The sequence below is a fragment of the Austrofundulus limnaeus genome, unplaced genomic scaffold (assembly GCF_001266775.1).
Source record: "Austrofundulus limnaeus strain Quisiro unplaced genomic scaffold, Austrofundulus_limnaeus-1.0 Scaffold6, whole genome shotgun sequence".
Taxonomy (NCBI): domain Eukaryota; kingdom Metazoa; phylum Chordata; class Actinopteri; order Cyprinodontiformes; family Rivulidae; genus Austrofundulus; species Austrofundulus limnaeus.
In genome coordinates, this window is record NW_013952408.1 from 4868522 (window position 1) to 4884985 (window position 16464).

At 44.7% G+C, this 16464-nt stretch overlaps 1 protein-coding gene across 1 annotated transcript in view; it reads left to right on the forward strand.

Annotated features, from left to right (window-relative positions):
* Window positions 1-315: 315 nt before the first annotated feature.
* Window positions 316-16464, forward strand: part of ptch2 (patched 2) — a 25991-nt gene continuing 9842 nt past the window's right edge. The window contains exons 1-13 of the mRNA XM_014031613.1: window positions 316-982; window positions 2149-2341; window positions 10159-10348; window positions 10433-10502; window positions 10600-10691; window positions 12773-12881; window positions 12983-13069; window positions 13175-13296; window positions 14159-14306; window positions 15272-15403; window positions 15510-15665; window positions 15815-15907; window positions 16010-16135. Coding sequence (XP_013887067.1) covers window positions 830-982; window positions 2149-2341; window positions 10159-10348; window positions 10433-10502; window positions 10600-10691; window positions 12773-12881; window positions 12983-13069; window positions 13175-13296; window positions 14159-14306; window positions 15272-15403; window positions 15510-15665; window positions 15815-15907; window positions 16010-16135 — 1671 coding nt within the window. The 5' untranslated portion in view covers window positions 316-829. The remainder of the gene's footprint in view (window positions 983-2148; window positions 2342-10158; window positions 10349-10432; window positions 10503-10599; window positions 10692-12772; window positions 12882-12982; window positions 13070-13174; window positions 13297-14158; window positions 14307-15271; window positions 15404-15509; window positions 15666-15814; window positions 15908-16009; window positions 16136-16464) is intronic.

Consider the following 16464-nt stretch of genomic DNA (forward strand, 5'->3'; position numbering starts at 1 on the left):
AGCTGTGGAGACCAAATGGGGGTGTGGAAAAAGAAAAAGGGAGTGTGGAGGTTGCGGTGGTGGTGGTGTGCACGACCGAGTGCGCGCGCGCGCGCGAGCGTGCACGAAAAGTTTATTGAAAGAGTTCCTCTCCCCCTCCTCCACTCCCTCCCTCCCTCCAAGCCCAGGCAGCAAGCAGCCTGGGTGGTCCCCTCCCCACTTCCCCTCCTCCCCCCTCCAACCCCCCCCCCCCCCCCTCTCTCCTCCTCTCTCTCTCTCTCTCCACTTTGGTGAGCTGTTGCTTAGCAGCTAATAATAGGCGATGTTTGCAAAGTAATTTGCCACTTCCTTGGCCAATGGGAGCCGGAGCACTTTTCCATCAAACCTCCCTTTTTCAGGATTTGCCGAGAGGCGAAGCTCTCCAAATGTTACCGCTGCGGGATCGAAGTTAGACTTGACGCGGACAGCTCCGACTCTCTCTCTCTCTGTCTCTCTCTCTCTTTCTCAGGCTACTATTTACCACAACTACTACTACTATTACTACTACTACTGCTGCTGCTGCTGCTGCTGCTGCTGCTACAGCTCCTCTCTGAATTCTCCCCCTAAACTCTCGGGACGAATGAAGACTGAAGGATCCGCACGGATTTGGGCGCATAATGTTGGGATGGAGTTTCGCGACTTGTTTGGCTCCTCCGTGGACGAGTAGAAGAGCGAGGTTTCCGTCGCCGGCGGTGCCGCGGCCGCAGCTGGATGCGCTCCGCTTCTATGTTGGATTATCGCCGTCGCTTTCCCTGAACTCGCACCGATTCCTCCGCGTCGCGTCGGCCCCAGCTCATCCCCTCCGTGGACTATGGCCTCGGACCGCGGGGTCCCGGGGGCCACCGGCGGCGTCTTTGGAGATTTACCCCCGAGTTATGCGCGCTCCCAGCCGCCTGCGAACCCAGACCTTCTCCGGAGACCCAGCTACTGCCACGCTGCTTTCGCACTTAAACAGATCTCAAAGGTGATGCTTGTTTATTTTTATTTTTTTTTTTGTAGTTTTATTTTTTTATAGAGTGGTTTACCAAAAGGGTTGTTGTCACTCGATCAGGAAAACTCTTAATTTTATGGGCTTTCTAGATCTGATTAGACTGTTTTAACAGCTTCAAAATAAAAAATAAAACAAAAACCTATGGTATAAGGACCACCAGAGCTCCCTGAGAGAATCAGGAATTAGAGCAAAAGAGAAAATAAATGTCCTATCCTGTTTGCTGTGCARACATTTCTGGAAACCATCAGGTTTAACATTGAATGGACCTGAGTTTCTCATTCATTTTTCCCCCTTTCCCTCGCTGATATAAAGTTTAATGGTAAGGTGCTTTTGTTGTTCCCTGCACTTCCAGCCGTGCTGTCTTGTGCATGTTTTTCTGTGCGTGCAGCCAGCGGAGAGCGCACGGCCGCTGCGCTCGGGGTCTGTTTGGAAACGCGGTGGGTCCATGTGAAGGAATTCACTGATTGAGTTTGATCTGACAAAGCATCTTTGGACCGCCCGGATGCTTTGGACGTGTTTCAGGACTGCTGAGGGGGAGACCACAACAGCAAGCAGAGCAGTGGCATTTTTTGGGGGGGAACTTTGAAGGTTTCAAACACAGATTGGGGCATTTAAAGTAAAAAAAAAAAAAGGAGAAATACTAAAAGACAACACAACATGATTTTCATAAGACACRACTCTTTTTGTAAAGCAGACATACTAGTTTTATGTTATGCACATGCAGAAACCTCACTTATTTGTGTATCTTTAAAGTGTCTAGACACTTTGCCTGCAACACTAGTTAGATTATTTAAATAGATCTTTAGTATGTTGACAYTTTTGCCTGATTGTCAACACATTAAAAGCAAATAATCTCTGCTTATGATCATATTGAAACTACAGGCACACAAATGGCATTTAAACCCTAGCTGTCACTGAAGTGGAGCTGTGGTTTTTCATAAAGAATGTTTTAGGTTTGTCATAGTTTTGGTGTCATAGGCTCTTAAATCATGTCCTGTCAAACTCTTCGGGCAGTTGTCACCGTGCTAGGCAGTTGAAGCTTGAGAACTGAGATGCACAAACAGTGATGTGATGCATTATGTAGTATTGCTATAATAATATCCTTTTTTTTCTCGCCCTCCCTCCTGTGTGAAATCCAGGGAAAGGCGGTAGGTCAGAAAGCTCCTCTGTGGATCCGGGCGAGGTTCCAGGCCTTCCTGTTCTCTCTGGGCTGCCACATCCAGAGGCACTGTGGGAAGGTCCTCTTTATCGGACTCTTAGTGTTCGGGGCTCTGTCTGTGGGACTCCGAGTCGCAGCCATCGAAACAAACATCGAGCAGCTGTGGGTTGAAGGTGAGTTTAAGACGTCACTCGTTTACTACGGTTTGTGTTCGGCTGTGTTTGTGCGAAGCAGCACTGGAATCACTGCAGTCGTCTCCACATTGATGGTTGTGTTGTCATCTGATCATCTGGTGTGTGGGCTTTGAGATTCCGGACAGAAATAGTTCCGTTTTTTTTTCCCACTAACAAGACAATAATGTGTTGATGGGAAGATGCTGGATGACAAGATTTGTGTCATCTTAGTGGGAGGAAATAGGTGTTCAGAGTCTGACACACTGGATGGTCTGGCTGGATTTTTTTTATTTTTTTTTTAAGAGCAGCAGCAAAGTTGAGGCTTTGCAAGAGTTTGTTTGAAGTGGTTTAATGAGCACACAGTTCCTGACTGTGCTTTGTGGATGGGATTTTTTTTTCTCAGTAGAGCTTTATCTGAGAAACACAATCACATATTTGACACTTCTTTCCCCTTAAACTGCGTTCTGCTCTTCTTCTGTCAAACAGAAACACTTTTTCTTGTTTACAGTTTGGCCTCTTTATAAATGTCGCCGCGCTTGCCTGCTCCTTCCCTCTGCACGCCTTTTTTTTTAAGTTATCTGCACACATTCAGAGGCGAAGGCAGCTTTATTTAGTTTTTCACACTGGCCAAATTCCTTTTAAACCCTCAGGCTTTCTGTGCCGGGCCTGATCCCTGCAGCAGATGGACTGTGTGAATGGTTAGCCATCTTTGAGGGCTCTGACCCCTCCCCCCCTCGAGCTCCCTGTGTGGTCCCTAACTATTCTTGGATTCCATTCAACAAGAGGCAAGCAGGCACCACCTCCCTAAACCCCCCCTCTGCTCCCTCCCTTTTCCTCCTTCTCTTCTCCTCACCAGCAGAAGGGGGGAAAAAATACATATAAGTGAATGCAGCTGAAGTTTACCCACCTGTTTTGCATGCTCTAAAAGCGCCACAGCAGTTGGTGAATATAAACAGACTCTATAGGGTTTTCAAGCCCACCATGTCACCAGAGGACAGGAACAGGCGGCTCCCGCAGGACCTGCGCGGAGGTGTCGCAGCACCGCCGGTGTCGGGAGAAGTGTTGGGAGGCCGTACGCTTCACTTGCACAGGAATTTGAACAAGCCCCCCCATCCAGCTGTACTTAAAAAGAAAAAAAAACATTCTGGGTAGAATGCAGCTAATAAAAATTATTAAATGAGATGGGAGGAAAAAACGTAGAATTTCAAGCACGAACAAGAAATCGAAACGGGAACTGTTGCCTTTCCCTTTGGTTTCCATCTGGTTAGTGGGATTACCTCTTGAGCTAATTGGCCGAGATGTCTTTTAAAAGAGATGTTTAGGTGTTTGTGTGCCAGTTGTTTTGCTGTGGGATTTGGGGGAGCGGGGGCTGAAAGGGAACGCTGTGCCTTTAAGAGGCTGTGGCCATGTTTCTAAAGTTTCTGCCTGCCTTGTTTCCACCAATAGCCCATTGACAAAGCTGCTAGGGCCTCAATGAAGAGTAAAGTGGTTCGGTAACAAGGAGAGGTTAGTTCCCTCTCTGTTTCCCTCTCTCTCACACACAAACTGGGAGCAACACACACACACGCACTGCTGCACATGAGCCAGAATAATCAGCTCACAACTAAGATTTCAATTGATGGGACTCTTAGTGTTACTTAAATGATGCATTGTAAATAAAAAAAAACATATTTGTTGTAAACACCCAAGCTTCCATTTTATTCTAAGATTGCTCAGAGTAAACTAGCTGTGAATTGACACCGTATGTGTTAACACTCTGCCTGCAAGGTGTTAAGGAGCATATGCTTCCTATCATATATTCATACGAGAACCTGCCCCTAGAGTTTTCACACTCACTCACTCGCTCGCTCGCACACACGATCGCACACTCGTCATCTTTGTCACCTCCATCCGTGTACAGCTGGCTCGGCCGCCCGCCTGCCTAAACGTTCCTGTCTGTCTGCCTGTGTTTGTGTTTCTACCTGTGTGTCTGCCTGCTCTGTGAAGTCAGGCCACCGTGGCGCTTTTAATTGCTTCCTTTCATTCTCCACGATGGAAACTTTGTGAATCAGAGCAGCTTGGGTCTAGAAAGAGTAGATGTAGAGAAAACTCGAAGGGCTGTCCCGATATATTATCGTCTTCCTAYGTTTGCCAGCATCAGTTGGCTGGATTTGAAGATTCGCGTCCACCTGCGGTGTGGACACGCATCTCGTTGAAGCTGAAGGATTCGTCACACCTGTGATGCAAAATGCGACGGGTGTTTAGTCTGCGATGGGGATTAAGACCTGTTTCTGGCTCAGCTTCAGGGAGAGAACCATCAGTCCATTTACGGGTCACACAAATGCAGTCGTATTCCTTTAACCCACATAATTTAACGCACTTTATATTATTCCATCTGAGATTATTGTGAGACCTGAGCTCTGTATTGTTCACAAGCAGAAAAGAAAGATCATAAAAGAGGTTCGGGAAGAAGACAGGGATGAGAGGAGACAATTGGGAGGGGTTGGGGCAGGAACAGGGTAGAAGGTTTATGGCTCTTGAGCACCCTTTTTTTTCCTGGTATTTTTCCTGCCTCACATGAACAAACACCAAGCGTGAGACTGTCTCCTGCGTTTCTTCACTTCCCGACAAAGTGCAGTGTGTTTTTACAAGAGTTTGTTTTCTTTAGCTCAGAAGTTTACCAGGACCTGATTATCCGTTTTTCTGTGAGTGTGAATGCTTTTGGCTGATTCTTTTCTGTTGGTTGATCTACCTTCACAATGCTTGAAAAAAGCTTGCTTGCGGAGGTGAAAAAAAAAAGGTCTTTATGTTAAAAAAAAAAGGAGTTGTGTTTACTCTGATATCAACTAAACTCATCTTTCTTAGAACGGTTTGGGTGAGGCATGACAGACATATACACAGACTCAAGCTGTCCAAATACAAATGCAGCAAGACGGGGCCTAGCAGTCGCACCACATGTCCCATAAAAATGTGTAGAAAAGTGGGGGAGGTAGAGAGCGTTCACAGTCCTCATGACTGAAGTTCTGCTTTAGCCTGCAGTGAAATTAGACAGGATATGAGAAGATCAAGAAATAAATTGATTAAAAGAAGAAAATAAAGCGAGATGCAGGTTGAAAAAGAAAAAAAAAACCACACCTCTGAGTTTACGCAAATGACTGAACGCACGTGGGCATTTCGGAGTTTGGAGCAGTTTCTCTAAACAAACCTCAGAGCGGTGCAGCAGGTAAATGCTATAATTCATTGGAGTGCACACAGCAGCCCAGTTCAGACAGAGAAAGGGAGCTCTATGAGGCATTATTGGAGGTGAATAGTGCGCGGTGGTGCCCCAGCTAGATAAATAAACTCCCAGCGTTCAGGGCCCAGGACCTCACTGGTAGAGAGAACAAACAAGACCAGAGTCAACTTGGGTCACTTCTAAATGTTTATTTCACCCCCTTTCCTTCCATCCTTCAATTCAACACTACTTCATTCCATCCTTTTTTTCTCAGCATCCCCCCCACCCCACAACACACAGACCAGGACACCCCCCACACACAAATAAACACACAATGGGCAGCAATAAGCATGTAACAGACATGGATTTTGCTGTTGCTGCACATGAAACGCAAAGAGAACACATCATTTATTTGTAAAATATCAGTTTTGTTATATTTATTAGTTTGTGATCAACAGTGTTCCTTAAAAAATATTCATTGATGCTTTTATTTATTTTTTTGTTCCAAAACTTGTACTGTTGTCTTGGCGTGTCTTGGCTACATTGAATGTGATATTCTTAGAAAGGCGACAAAGCAAACCAAAATAACAGCATAATAAAATCTCAATCAGTGTAGTGTGGCACCCTTTCTCCCCCTGGGTGAAGATCAACCTTTGCCTCTGCTCCGGGCAAAATAAAGCAACACCAGCCACCTTAGAGTTTGCACCATTTGCATCTATCTGTCTTTACACCATGAAAATACAAAAAAAAGGAAAGAAAGAGTGAGACGGAGACTGAACATTTTCTTGGTACTTGGGAGGGAAGAAGAGGAGGAGGGAAAAAAAAGAAATGGTTCTTGGGCTCAATAAATTCATTTCTCATCTGAATGCGACCAGCAACGTGGAAAAATTTTGCTTTTCAGGCAGGGATGAATGTATGTTTCAACCACACATTAAGCAGTATTAGCGGTCAGTGGAGTGTCTAATGTGACTATTTTTCACAGTGGCCAACACTGCCCATGATTAGCATAATTAGCAGAGGCAAGCCTATACATATGGAAATAGAAAGTGCCTAAATGCCAACCGTGGTGGAAATTTATGTGTGGTGGCTAACACCACTGGCACATCTGAATAGAGTGTAAGTGAAACTGATTTTTCATCTTGTTTTTGCTCTTCATACAGTTGTGACTGCAGGATAGAGTGGACCCACAGAATTTAATCAGACTGAAATTGATGATGTTGTTTTCTTGTGTTATTGCATCGAATGGGATTATCCCCCCTAAATAATGTTGATTCATGAAGAGATACAGTGCATTTCTATAGGTAAGACAGCAACATGCCAGCTTCTCTTTTCGTGCCCCCCCTATCCTTACCCTCCCACGCCTGGCCCTGGCATTGTTTTACAAGCTGGGAAAGTTTAGGTCCATTTGTGAAAAAGACCCTTTTCTTATTCTGCTGTTTGTTGGGAAACATTTGAAAGAAATTGAAGTGTTGAATGACAAAAGCGTCTGCATTCAGTCTGGAGCTGGACTGGAGGATTGTATGGAGGAAAGGCCCATCTGCTTGGAGCAGCCTGCTTTAGGCGGTGTCCTGGCTGGGGGGACGCCATAGAGCAGGAGCACTTTTAGGACCAAAAGGATTTGATTCTGGTCAACTTTAAAAAATAAACTAAAATGGGTTTTGGAGTATGATTGGTTAGATTTAGGGTTCAGGTTAGGACTTGTTACAAGATCAAGGGAYTAAGTCTCATTTCATTTCTTTTTAACTTTGTGTTAAATTTAGAAGGACTTTCCTTCCCATGTTGACACACGGTGTAAATAAGCTAAAATAAAATGGCAAAGCAAAGCATACACTTCCATCGCCCTTCGTTTTGAGTCTTCCTCTGTAGCAGCGTGGGGCCTTTCAGAGGCCCCCTAATCCAGCTAATCTACCACACTAAAGTTTGAAGGTGGCCTAGTCTGACCTAGCATGGCCTGGAACTAGATAGAACCAGGCCTGTAAGACACCATGAAGACAGAACTGAATAGATTCAAACACACATGAAAGTGGACTTGGTTTGTTGTCAGGTTTGAGAAGGTGCACATTTCCCCACTGAGTAAAGTATTTCTGGGTGTTTTGTTCTTAAGGATGGGAGGTTCAGGTGGGCAGGAAATTACTGAGGCTGGTAGAGATGGGGTCCAGCATTTACAATGGTGTATTCATACATCAGGAAGATGCACAATAATAATATTACAATTGAAGAGACAATGTTGTGAAACCTTGTCATGATATACTTYTGTTCACTTCCCTAGGATTCATAGATGCTGTCGTGACTAACATGTTGCACTTAAAAAAGTCCAGTTTACCTGATGAATTCCTGACAAAACACCCTCAGAGTTGTAGGTGTATCTATCATTTTGGTAATTTCTGTTTATCAATTCATTTGTAATCAACATAAAAAAAATATTTCATGGTTTTAGTGAACGTATGTAATAAAACTACCAGCTGCTGGTGTGATACAACCTCTGTTTTCATACTCAAAAGGAGCTTTCTTCCCAGGGTGGGAAAATTTCTGAGAGCTGTCTCTTTAAGGCTGTTTGAAACACAGTCTGAGTGAAGTGGGGGGCGATTACGGGGTATAGAGAAAAAAAAAACAAGTGAGAAACAGACAGTCGGGGGAAAAATGAGGAAAAGAAGGAAGAAAAGGATAAAAGAAACAAGCAGAGGTGGAAAAAGAGTGAGGTTAGCATAGCGGAGCAGCGGCGGGCCGAGTTTCTGTGGAGCTCTGCAGAGTTGGGTGGTTGGGGCCGGACCAGGGGCCGAGGAGCGAAGGCGAGAAAGAGAGTAGAGAGAGACGACCGGCTGCCTGTGTGGTCCAGATGGGAGGAACGAGACACAAATAGCTATAATTTACTTCAGGAGGCCTGTAATTACAGAGCCAGAGTCTCTCCAAGCCACCCAGTTCCTGTTGGGATCAAAACCCTGCACTGCAGAGGTTAACATACGAAATGTCAAAAAAGGTTTAACAGATGTCAGAAAGGTCTGCAAACGGAAAAGCTCCCATTTTGAAGGAGTCATTTTTGATTGGAAATGTGTCGGACTAAAAGCTAAATGGAGTCATGGTGTGCTGAACATGTAATTGCTGCTTTACACTCTGTGTGATGTTTTTCTTCTTCTTCTTAAGTTTAGAGGTACTTGACGGTGTAAAAATGATTTATTAAGTCAAAATGCGCTTCAGAACTTCAAAGTCATCTTCCTTACCACAACGAACTCAATAAACTCACATATTTCATTTATAAAGGTTTTCAAAAGCAATCCTCCTCTCAATGAAACCTTCATGACAACACGGATTAAAAAAAAGGTTGGGGGTTATACATGTTCATCCCATTTTAGGGGTATTTTTGTTTTCAGGATGCACTGATCGCAACATACAAAACTGAAGAAAAAGTCAGCCTGATATTTTCAAAGCCCTGCGAATGTAATTAAAGCCTTGAAAGCGAAGCGTAGAAATGCTGGACTGTTTCTCCAAGGCCCAGAGTTCTAACCTGATCTCACACTTTAGCGGCGAAGGCTGAGTAGTTTGTTTTTTCTTTTCTCCCCATCAATTATAGCAGCCTGTTCCAGGCTGGGGGGAGGTGCAGGGAACGTGAGGGAAGGACAGAAAGAAAAATAAGACAGAAAAAGTGAAACAAATGGAAAGAGAAACCAGTGAAGTCTGATTGAGAATGGGGGATATAGAGATGGTCAAAATGAGGTAAAAGCCAGAACAGAGCTCATCACAGGCGAGTTGGGTAAAACAGGGATGCGAGTTTGGTTTAGAATGGTGGTAGCTCTTGTTTTCAAACTTTGCAGCGTTCTTCTGTTCTCCCCCTCCCTGCTTTCTCTTTCTCTCTTTGGGGTTGTCATGTAGCGGGACAGCAAGAGGGGCAGACAGGCTCTCTGTGATCCAACGCGGCATGTTTCATGTCCACTTGGCACAGGCACAGATCCCCCCGGCTGGCAAACTCTTTTCAGGGCAACCTCCTATAATTAGGGGGCTGGGGTCCACCGCACTGCACAGCATAGCTCTGTCTCTCGTTCCCCACATTTTAATCCTCTATCTAGCTCTTTACCGCTAATCAGAACCACTGAAATCTACATTTCTTTAAGCTCTCAAATACGTTATTCTTGTGTTTTTATTAAAAGCCTGTGAAAGACTCGTCTTCGACTCTTCTGTATAGTTTCCTTCTGGACTTTTTCATCTAAACAGTGTCAAAGTTAAACATAAAACACAGAAAACGAAGCCCATAACAATCCTTTTCCATGAGCTCAGAATGTTTGAGTCCATATCTGCTGCCTGGAGCAGTATACAGTAGAGGGTTTTGGGGCATCAGAAAGCTGGTTTTGCTAACTAACAGGGCACATCTGTTTCACAGAAGCAGCCAATGAGAAGCCATATTAGTCATTTCTGTTGGCCAGACACTGCCTTGTGTGAAGTGCCTTCAAAACCAACACTGGCGAAGGCCAAGGGCGTTGGTCAATATACGTGTGTGTTCTTGTGCAAGCATGTGTGCATGCAGCACGTATGTTTGAATCTTACATTGCAAAAGAATTTTACTGAAGTGTCGTTTTTTAGTTTAAAATAAAAACCTTCTGTGTCCATTTCTTCCCTCTTTGTTGATTTCTAGCTGGCAGTCGGGTGAGCACAGAACTTCGCTACACCAAGGAGAAGCAAGGAGAAGAGTCTGTATTTACCTCACAGATGCTTATCCAGACCCCCAAAGAAGAAGGCACTAATATTCTTACCCAGGAGGCTTTGYTGGTTCACATGGAAGCCGCCCTGTCTGCCAGCAGGGTGCAGGTGTCGCTGTTTGGGAAGTAAGTGAACTTTTTTTTTTTTAACATTGTGGCTTTTGACACTAAGTTGCAATTTAACTCACTTTTATTTTTTTACCCTTTTAGATCGTGGGATCTTAATAAAATATGCTACAAGTCAGGAGTGCCTATCATCGAAAACGTCATGATTGAAAGGGTATGTCAACAATGCAACTACTTTTCATTCCTTTAAGTGCCCATTTCTCACTGATTTGTCGGGTTTAATCAGTCCTGCTTTCTGTGCCTGATCCCAGATGATTGACAAGCTTTTCCCCTGTATGATAATCACCCCATTGGACTGTTTCTGGGAAGGGGCCAAACTACAAGGAGGTTCTGCCTATTTACCGTAAGTCCTGGAATTTTTTTTTGATCCAACATAAACCTCCTTTGCAATGTTACAACGTTTCATAGAAGGGCTTGTGCTCTCTCTGCACTGCGACTGCCTCCGTCCCCGTCCCGCTAGCGCCTTTTGAGGGGGTCCACCACGTTTGGCTGGATGGAGACATACAGTTGGGCTTTCAGTGGTCTGTCAGTGGGCGCTGTGACTGACAGCGGCGGTCAGTAATAGAGTTCTTTTAGGGTCCGAGGAGCGGGGCTGGAGGAGGTGGTTGGTGGTGGGGGTCCTGACAGGGAAATTCAAAGGGAGAAGGTTAGGGGAGAGATGCAGCAAACCGAGGGAGAGGAGATGGCTGCCGCAGCGACCGGGTGGTGGGTTGGTAGAACAGAGGGCGGGGAGGCGGTGGCAGTGGTGGTGGTGGCGGTGGCAGGGGAGCCCTTTGGGTCAGACAATGGTAAGCATTCTTTCAGTTTACGAGTGAGTGTCCATCAGTGCAGGGGCCCCAGAGAGGAGGTGGGGTGGGGTGGGGGGGAGGCGGCTTTGTCAGCTCACGGCTAACACTCGGCATTCTCATGGTAATGCCCTGGGCTCCCAGCTCCCAAGTTGTCCAACAAATAAAATAGGCCGTATTCAAGCCTCAAGTCCCCCGAGAAGGACAGAGAGAGGCTACAAGACAGCTAACGGTGGAGTCTGGGCGTATTCGCAGATTCAAGTTTTTTTTCTTTACCTCTCTCTCCTTTTTTTTGTGGAACAAAGTTCTCTTGAGAAATAGAGTCACTGAAAGGGATTCCTTTTTTTGTTGTCAGAAGTGATATTTCAATCAAGTGCTTACTTTAGAAAAGATAGTTTAGATCATAGCAGATGTTTTTGTGCAACAACATCTTTTGTTTATGTATCTGTTTGAGCCGACTGCGCCGTGTTTGCATGACAAGCCAGCACATACAGAAACAAACTCCAGTTTCCCATCCTCAGCATCTCCCAGTTGGCTTGTGTGAAAGCACTGAAGACGGGAGAAGGGGGTCTTTGATGATTCACGCATCAGCCAAGAGTTCCTGTAACCCATCTAAAGTTTTCAACAGTTGTTGTTATTTATTAGCTGTTCGTTAATTGTTTTTTTATGCGCCGCTAAAGACTACTAGTGAATGACAGCGGCGTCAGTTTAGAGGACTTGTTTAAGGTGCTAAAGAAATGCAACAGGAGGGTAGAAAAGGGAAATTTGAAGGAGACCGATTTGAGAGGAAAGAGGAGCGAGGGTGGCAGAAAGAATAAACTTAGGAGAACAAAAAAGCACCAATCAATGGAAAAAACAAAAGGACCCAGGCCTCGTTCAGTCAAGCAAAAACTAGCTGATAAAGGAGTGTCTTTGCAGCCAGCAGCAAAAAAAAAAGGAGCCTGGTATGTGTGAAAAGGAAAAGAGCTCTCTTCATAAGCCACTGAAGGCCTCCATCTGAGACACTTTTGTATTTTTTTACCCCGTTTTTAGACAAAACAGTGAATAATCACTTTCTAATACTTTAAAATATCCAGTGACAAAGTGTGGATGTTATTTAAGCTCATTTTATTTAGCAGCAATCAAAAATATCATGTATGATCTAAATCAAAAATTCTGAGAACTTAAAACAATGTAACTACACAAATTAAAACATGTGTCCATAATCATCCATCAGCAAAGTTTAACTGCTCCCAGTTTCTCCCTTTCCTCRTCCCTAAATTAATTTTTCCTCTCCCTCCCTCCCATCAGTCCTTATCAAGATGTTTGGGAGGCAGGGGTAATTGTTATGACTCAGTGCAGGGCACTGAGGAATGAAAGTGAGCAGGCAGCCACCCTGCCTTTTCCCTGGGCATTGTGGCAGCGTGAAACAGGATAATAAACGCTATTTTATCCTGTATCTGCAGCTGGCCTCCTGAGTAGGCCTGTGCAGCTGAAAAGAAAAAAAAAAAAGAAAAAAGAAAACCTGATCGATTTTTTTCACAGGAAAGATTTGCAGGAAACGAGTTAAGATCAGATAAGAAAATTTAGAGTTTCATCTTCTTTTATGCCCTAACTGCTTTGCGCTGATTATGACCACACATGTGTGTTTGCTCTGCAGGGGTATGCCAGATATCCAGTGGATGAATTTAGATCCTGTCAAACTGATGGAGGAGTTGAGCCAGTTCACTTCCCTGGAAGGGTTTAAGGAGATGTTGGACAAAGCTCAGGTAAGACACCGAAATGTATTTATTTACTGACTTAATTACCCAAAGACCTTGTTTCTTATCAATGTAGATGTTCGTAGATACTGAGATTTTTGATTCCTCAGGTGGGACATGCTTACATGAACAGGCCCTGTCTTGACCCGTCAGACACCGACTGTCCTCTCAGTGCACCCAATAAGGAAAAGGAGGAGGTAAATTCATACAAATGCAACTTTGGTCATTTTGTGAACAAGATGTAGTAGAGTAGCTCTCACTAGGAAAAAAAACTAACATTTTCTGACTACTTGTCCATTCAGAGTCCTGACATTGCTGGGCGTCTCCAGGGTGGCTGCCATGGTTTCAGCCGGAAGTTCATGCACTGGCAGGAGGAGCTCATCCTGGGAGGGCGGGTCAAAAGCATCCCGGATACTCTGCTGAGGTGTGCATTTCTAAAAAAAAATAAAATAAAAGTACAGGAACTGCATTACAAACTAATCTTGCATTGTCTAAGGTTAATAGTAAGATGTGATTTTCATCAGCCTAGCAGACAGACAATCCATTGCTGGATCTGTGTTTAACCTCCATGAACTTTGCAGACACATGCTAGGAATGCATCGAACTGGGAGAGATCGGTTTCCTGAATGACCCCACTCTTGGATAGGCTAATTAAAGATGATTGACAGCCACATAAAGCCTCCCGCCCCTACTACGCACTGGTTGCACAGAGGAACCAAAGAACAAGGAGAAAAACACGTTTATCTGTCGAGCTCGTGCAAATCTCTTTATTAGATGATCGTAGGAAGTCGTGCCTTTTTTTTTACTGTCATCAAGTGGATTTGAAAAAACACGGTYGGTACAAATGAAGTGACAGGATTGGGTCAGAGGCCAGATCAAGACCCACGCAAGCTCAAGMCACGAGACTTGAATGAAAGAGGATTCTAGTTCCATCTGTGTGAGTCACACTTACTCCTTGGCGGGATTTACGATAATTTCTTTTACATTTTGGGCTTTCGGTGCTGCGGATCTGCGTACTGTGCCTGCGCCAAAAATACTTGAGGACGTCTGTGATCGCAGCCTAGAGACCAGTAGGCAAACTAGATAACGCCTGATTTTTGTTGCTTGCACTGGAAGTCAGACCAGCAGACATTTCCTGGAAAATACCATCTTTTAACCATTTACAGGCATTGCAAAGCGGTGTGAGGTGTTGGATCCACTTTTACTGTTTGACATATGAGACAAATAACGCTCGAATGAGAAGGTTTAATGTGATTTTGTCCTAAGCTGGTTGATGTGTTTTGCAGTGCGGAGGCTCTCCAAACCATGTTCCTGTTGATGAGTCCCAAACAGCTGTACGAGCACTTTAAAGATGACTACGAGATCCATGACATCAACTGGAATGAAGAAAAGGCTACCGCTATCCTCGAGTCGTGGCAGAGGAAATTCGTGGAGGTGCGAACACGTGCCAGTTTCATGCAAAATATTCATTACACATTTTAAAGAGTTAAAATAGACATAATTAGGGATGTGTAGCATTTTTTTCCCCTTCTCTGTGTAGCTTTGCTCTGCATTTATATACACACACACACATATATACACACTCTAGGACTTACTCTGCAGTGTTTGAATTCCATCAGTCTTCAGCTTCCTTGTAAAGTGAATCACAGGGCAGAACAGGGCACCAGGTTTGTGTGTGTGTGAGTGTGTGTGTGTGTGTGTGTGGTAGGGCAATCATCTCTCTCTGTCAGAGCCCTAGTTATAGGAACAAGCTGTTGCCGTGATAGCTGACACCCACCACTGTGAGGGTAAAGGAGGGGAGGCAAGAAACTGAGGGGGCATGTGGAAAATGGGTGTTTGGGGGGTGGCGGTAACAAACTCCAAACGTAAACTGACAGAGGCACGAGACCCCCCCGTGACGCATTAAAGAACAAGAGCAGATCTGTACAAGGCAGCAAAAAAATAGCCTAGACGTACAGGTACATTTTTTTTAATTTTTTATTTTTCGAGGGGGGGAAACTTTGTGCCGTTTGTGGCGCAGCGAGCAGAGAGTGGCCGCCTGAACCATGTGATCCCATCCTTTTCACCTTTGACCTCACAACCTCTGGCATCTGTGCTCATTACTCCTCAGTTGTCATACACACACACACACACATGCTGCCACATGTAAAAACACATTTGCACATCCGCACTCACTTTCAGACGAAAGTGTGTTTCCACGGGACAAGGGCTTTCTTCATTTAAAATACGAGGTATTGAACGGAGAGCTGAGAGTAGGATTTGTAGTTCTGGACATGTTTGATAAAACAGAAAATGCTGTTAGTTGCTCACTTTGTCTAAAGTGTTAAAAAAAAGTGTCTGCTCCTTGTAGGCTTCATGAACAGTGCAATTGTTTGTGGCTAACTTGTTTTCTTTTACAGGTGGTTCACCAGAGCGTCCCAGCTAACTCAAGTCAGTCCATCCATGCTTTCTCCACCACAACCCTCAATGACATTATGAAATCCTTCTCCGATGTCAGTGCCATCAGAGTGGCTGGTGGATACCTGCTCATGGTGATTAACTCATTCTGGTATCATTAATTAACAGCCTAAAAAACAAATCACAGTGTCATTGTGTTTTGTTTTTTCTAAAAAATACTTGCAATTGTCTTCTTTCTAGCTGGCCTATGCCTGTGTAACGATGCTCAGGTGGGACTGTGCCAAGTCCCAGGGGGCTGTTGGACTTGCAGGGGTGCTGTTGGTGGCCCTGTCAGTGGCTGCAGGCCTCGGTCTTTGCTCCCTCCTCGGACTCTCCTTCAATGCCGCAACCACACAGGTACAAGACCGAGAAAAGTGCAGGTTTTAGATGGTTTCAAAGATGGTTTGACACTAAGAGAAATGGGTTAATCCTTTGATTTAGGATCCCAAATTTGATGTTAACTTACTTCAAACGCTCATTCTGACYCTGTGTGTTTCACATCCCAGGTGCTTCCCTTCCTGGCACTAGGGATTGGTGTGGATGATATGTTTCTGTTGGCTCATTCCTTCACAGAAACAGGAAGTAATATCCCTTTTAAGGTACTTTTTAAATACCTCTTCTAAACTTCTCCTCTCCTGTGTGTCCTCCTCTCTTCTCCTCTGACTCGCTTCTGTTTTTTCTTTTTTTTTTTTTGTACAAAGGAGCGGACGGGAGATTGTTTGCGTCGCACTGGCACCAGCGTGGCTCTCACCTCCATCAACAACATGATTGCTTTTTTCATGGCGGCCCTTGTGCCCATTCCTGCCTTGCGAGCATTCTCACTACAGGTACGTGTTTTTTTTTTCTTGTTTGTTGGGGGGCATGCCGGGCAGGGGGGCACAAACCCTCTCACGCCTGCGCAAAGACATAAGCACAACAAGCACACAATCGCACACCGTGAGGCCTGAGGCTCTTTTGCAAATGAAAGAGATAACTTAAAAGAGGTGACATTTATTCAGAGCAAGAAAAAGTCTTTGTTCCCTGTTTTATTGCCACTGCACCTAGAGGGCCAACTAACTTTTTTCCCCCCACTGGATGCAAGTCTTTGCATGTGTGTGTGTGTGTGTGTGTGTGTGTGTGTGTGTGTGTGTGTGTGTGTGTGTGTGTGTGTGTGTGT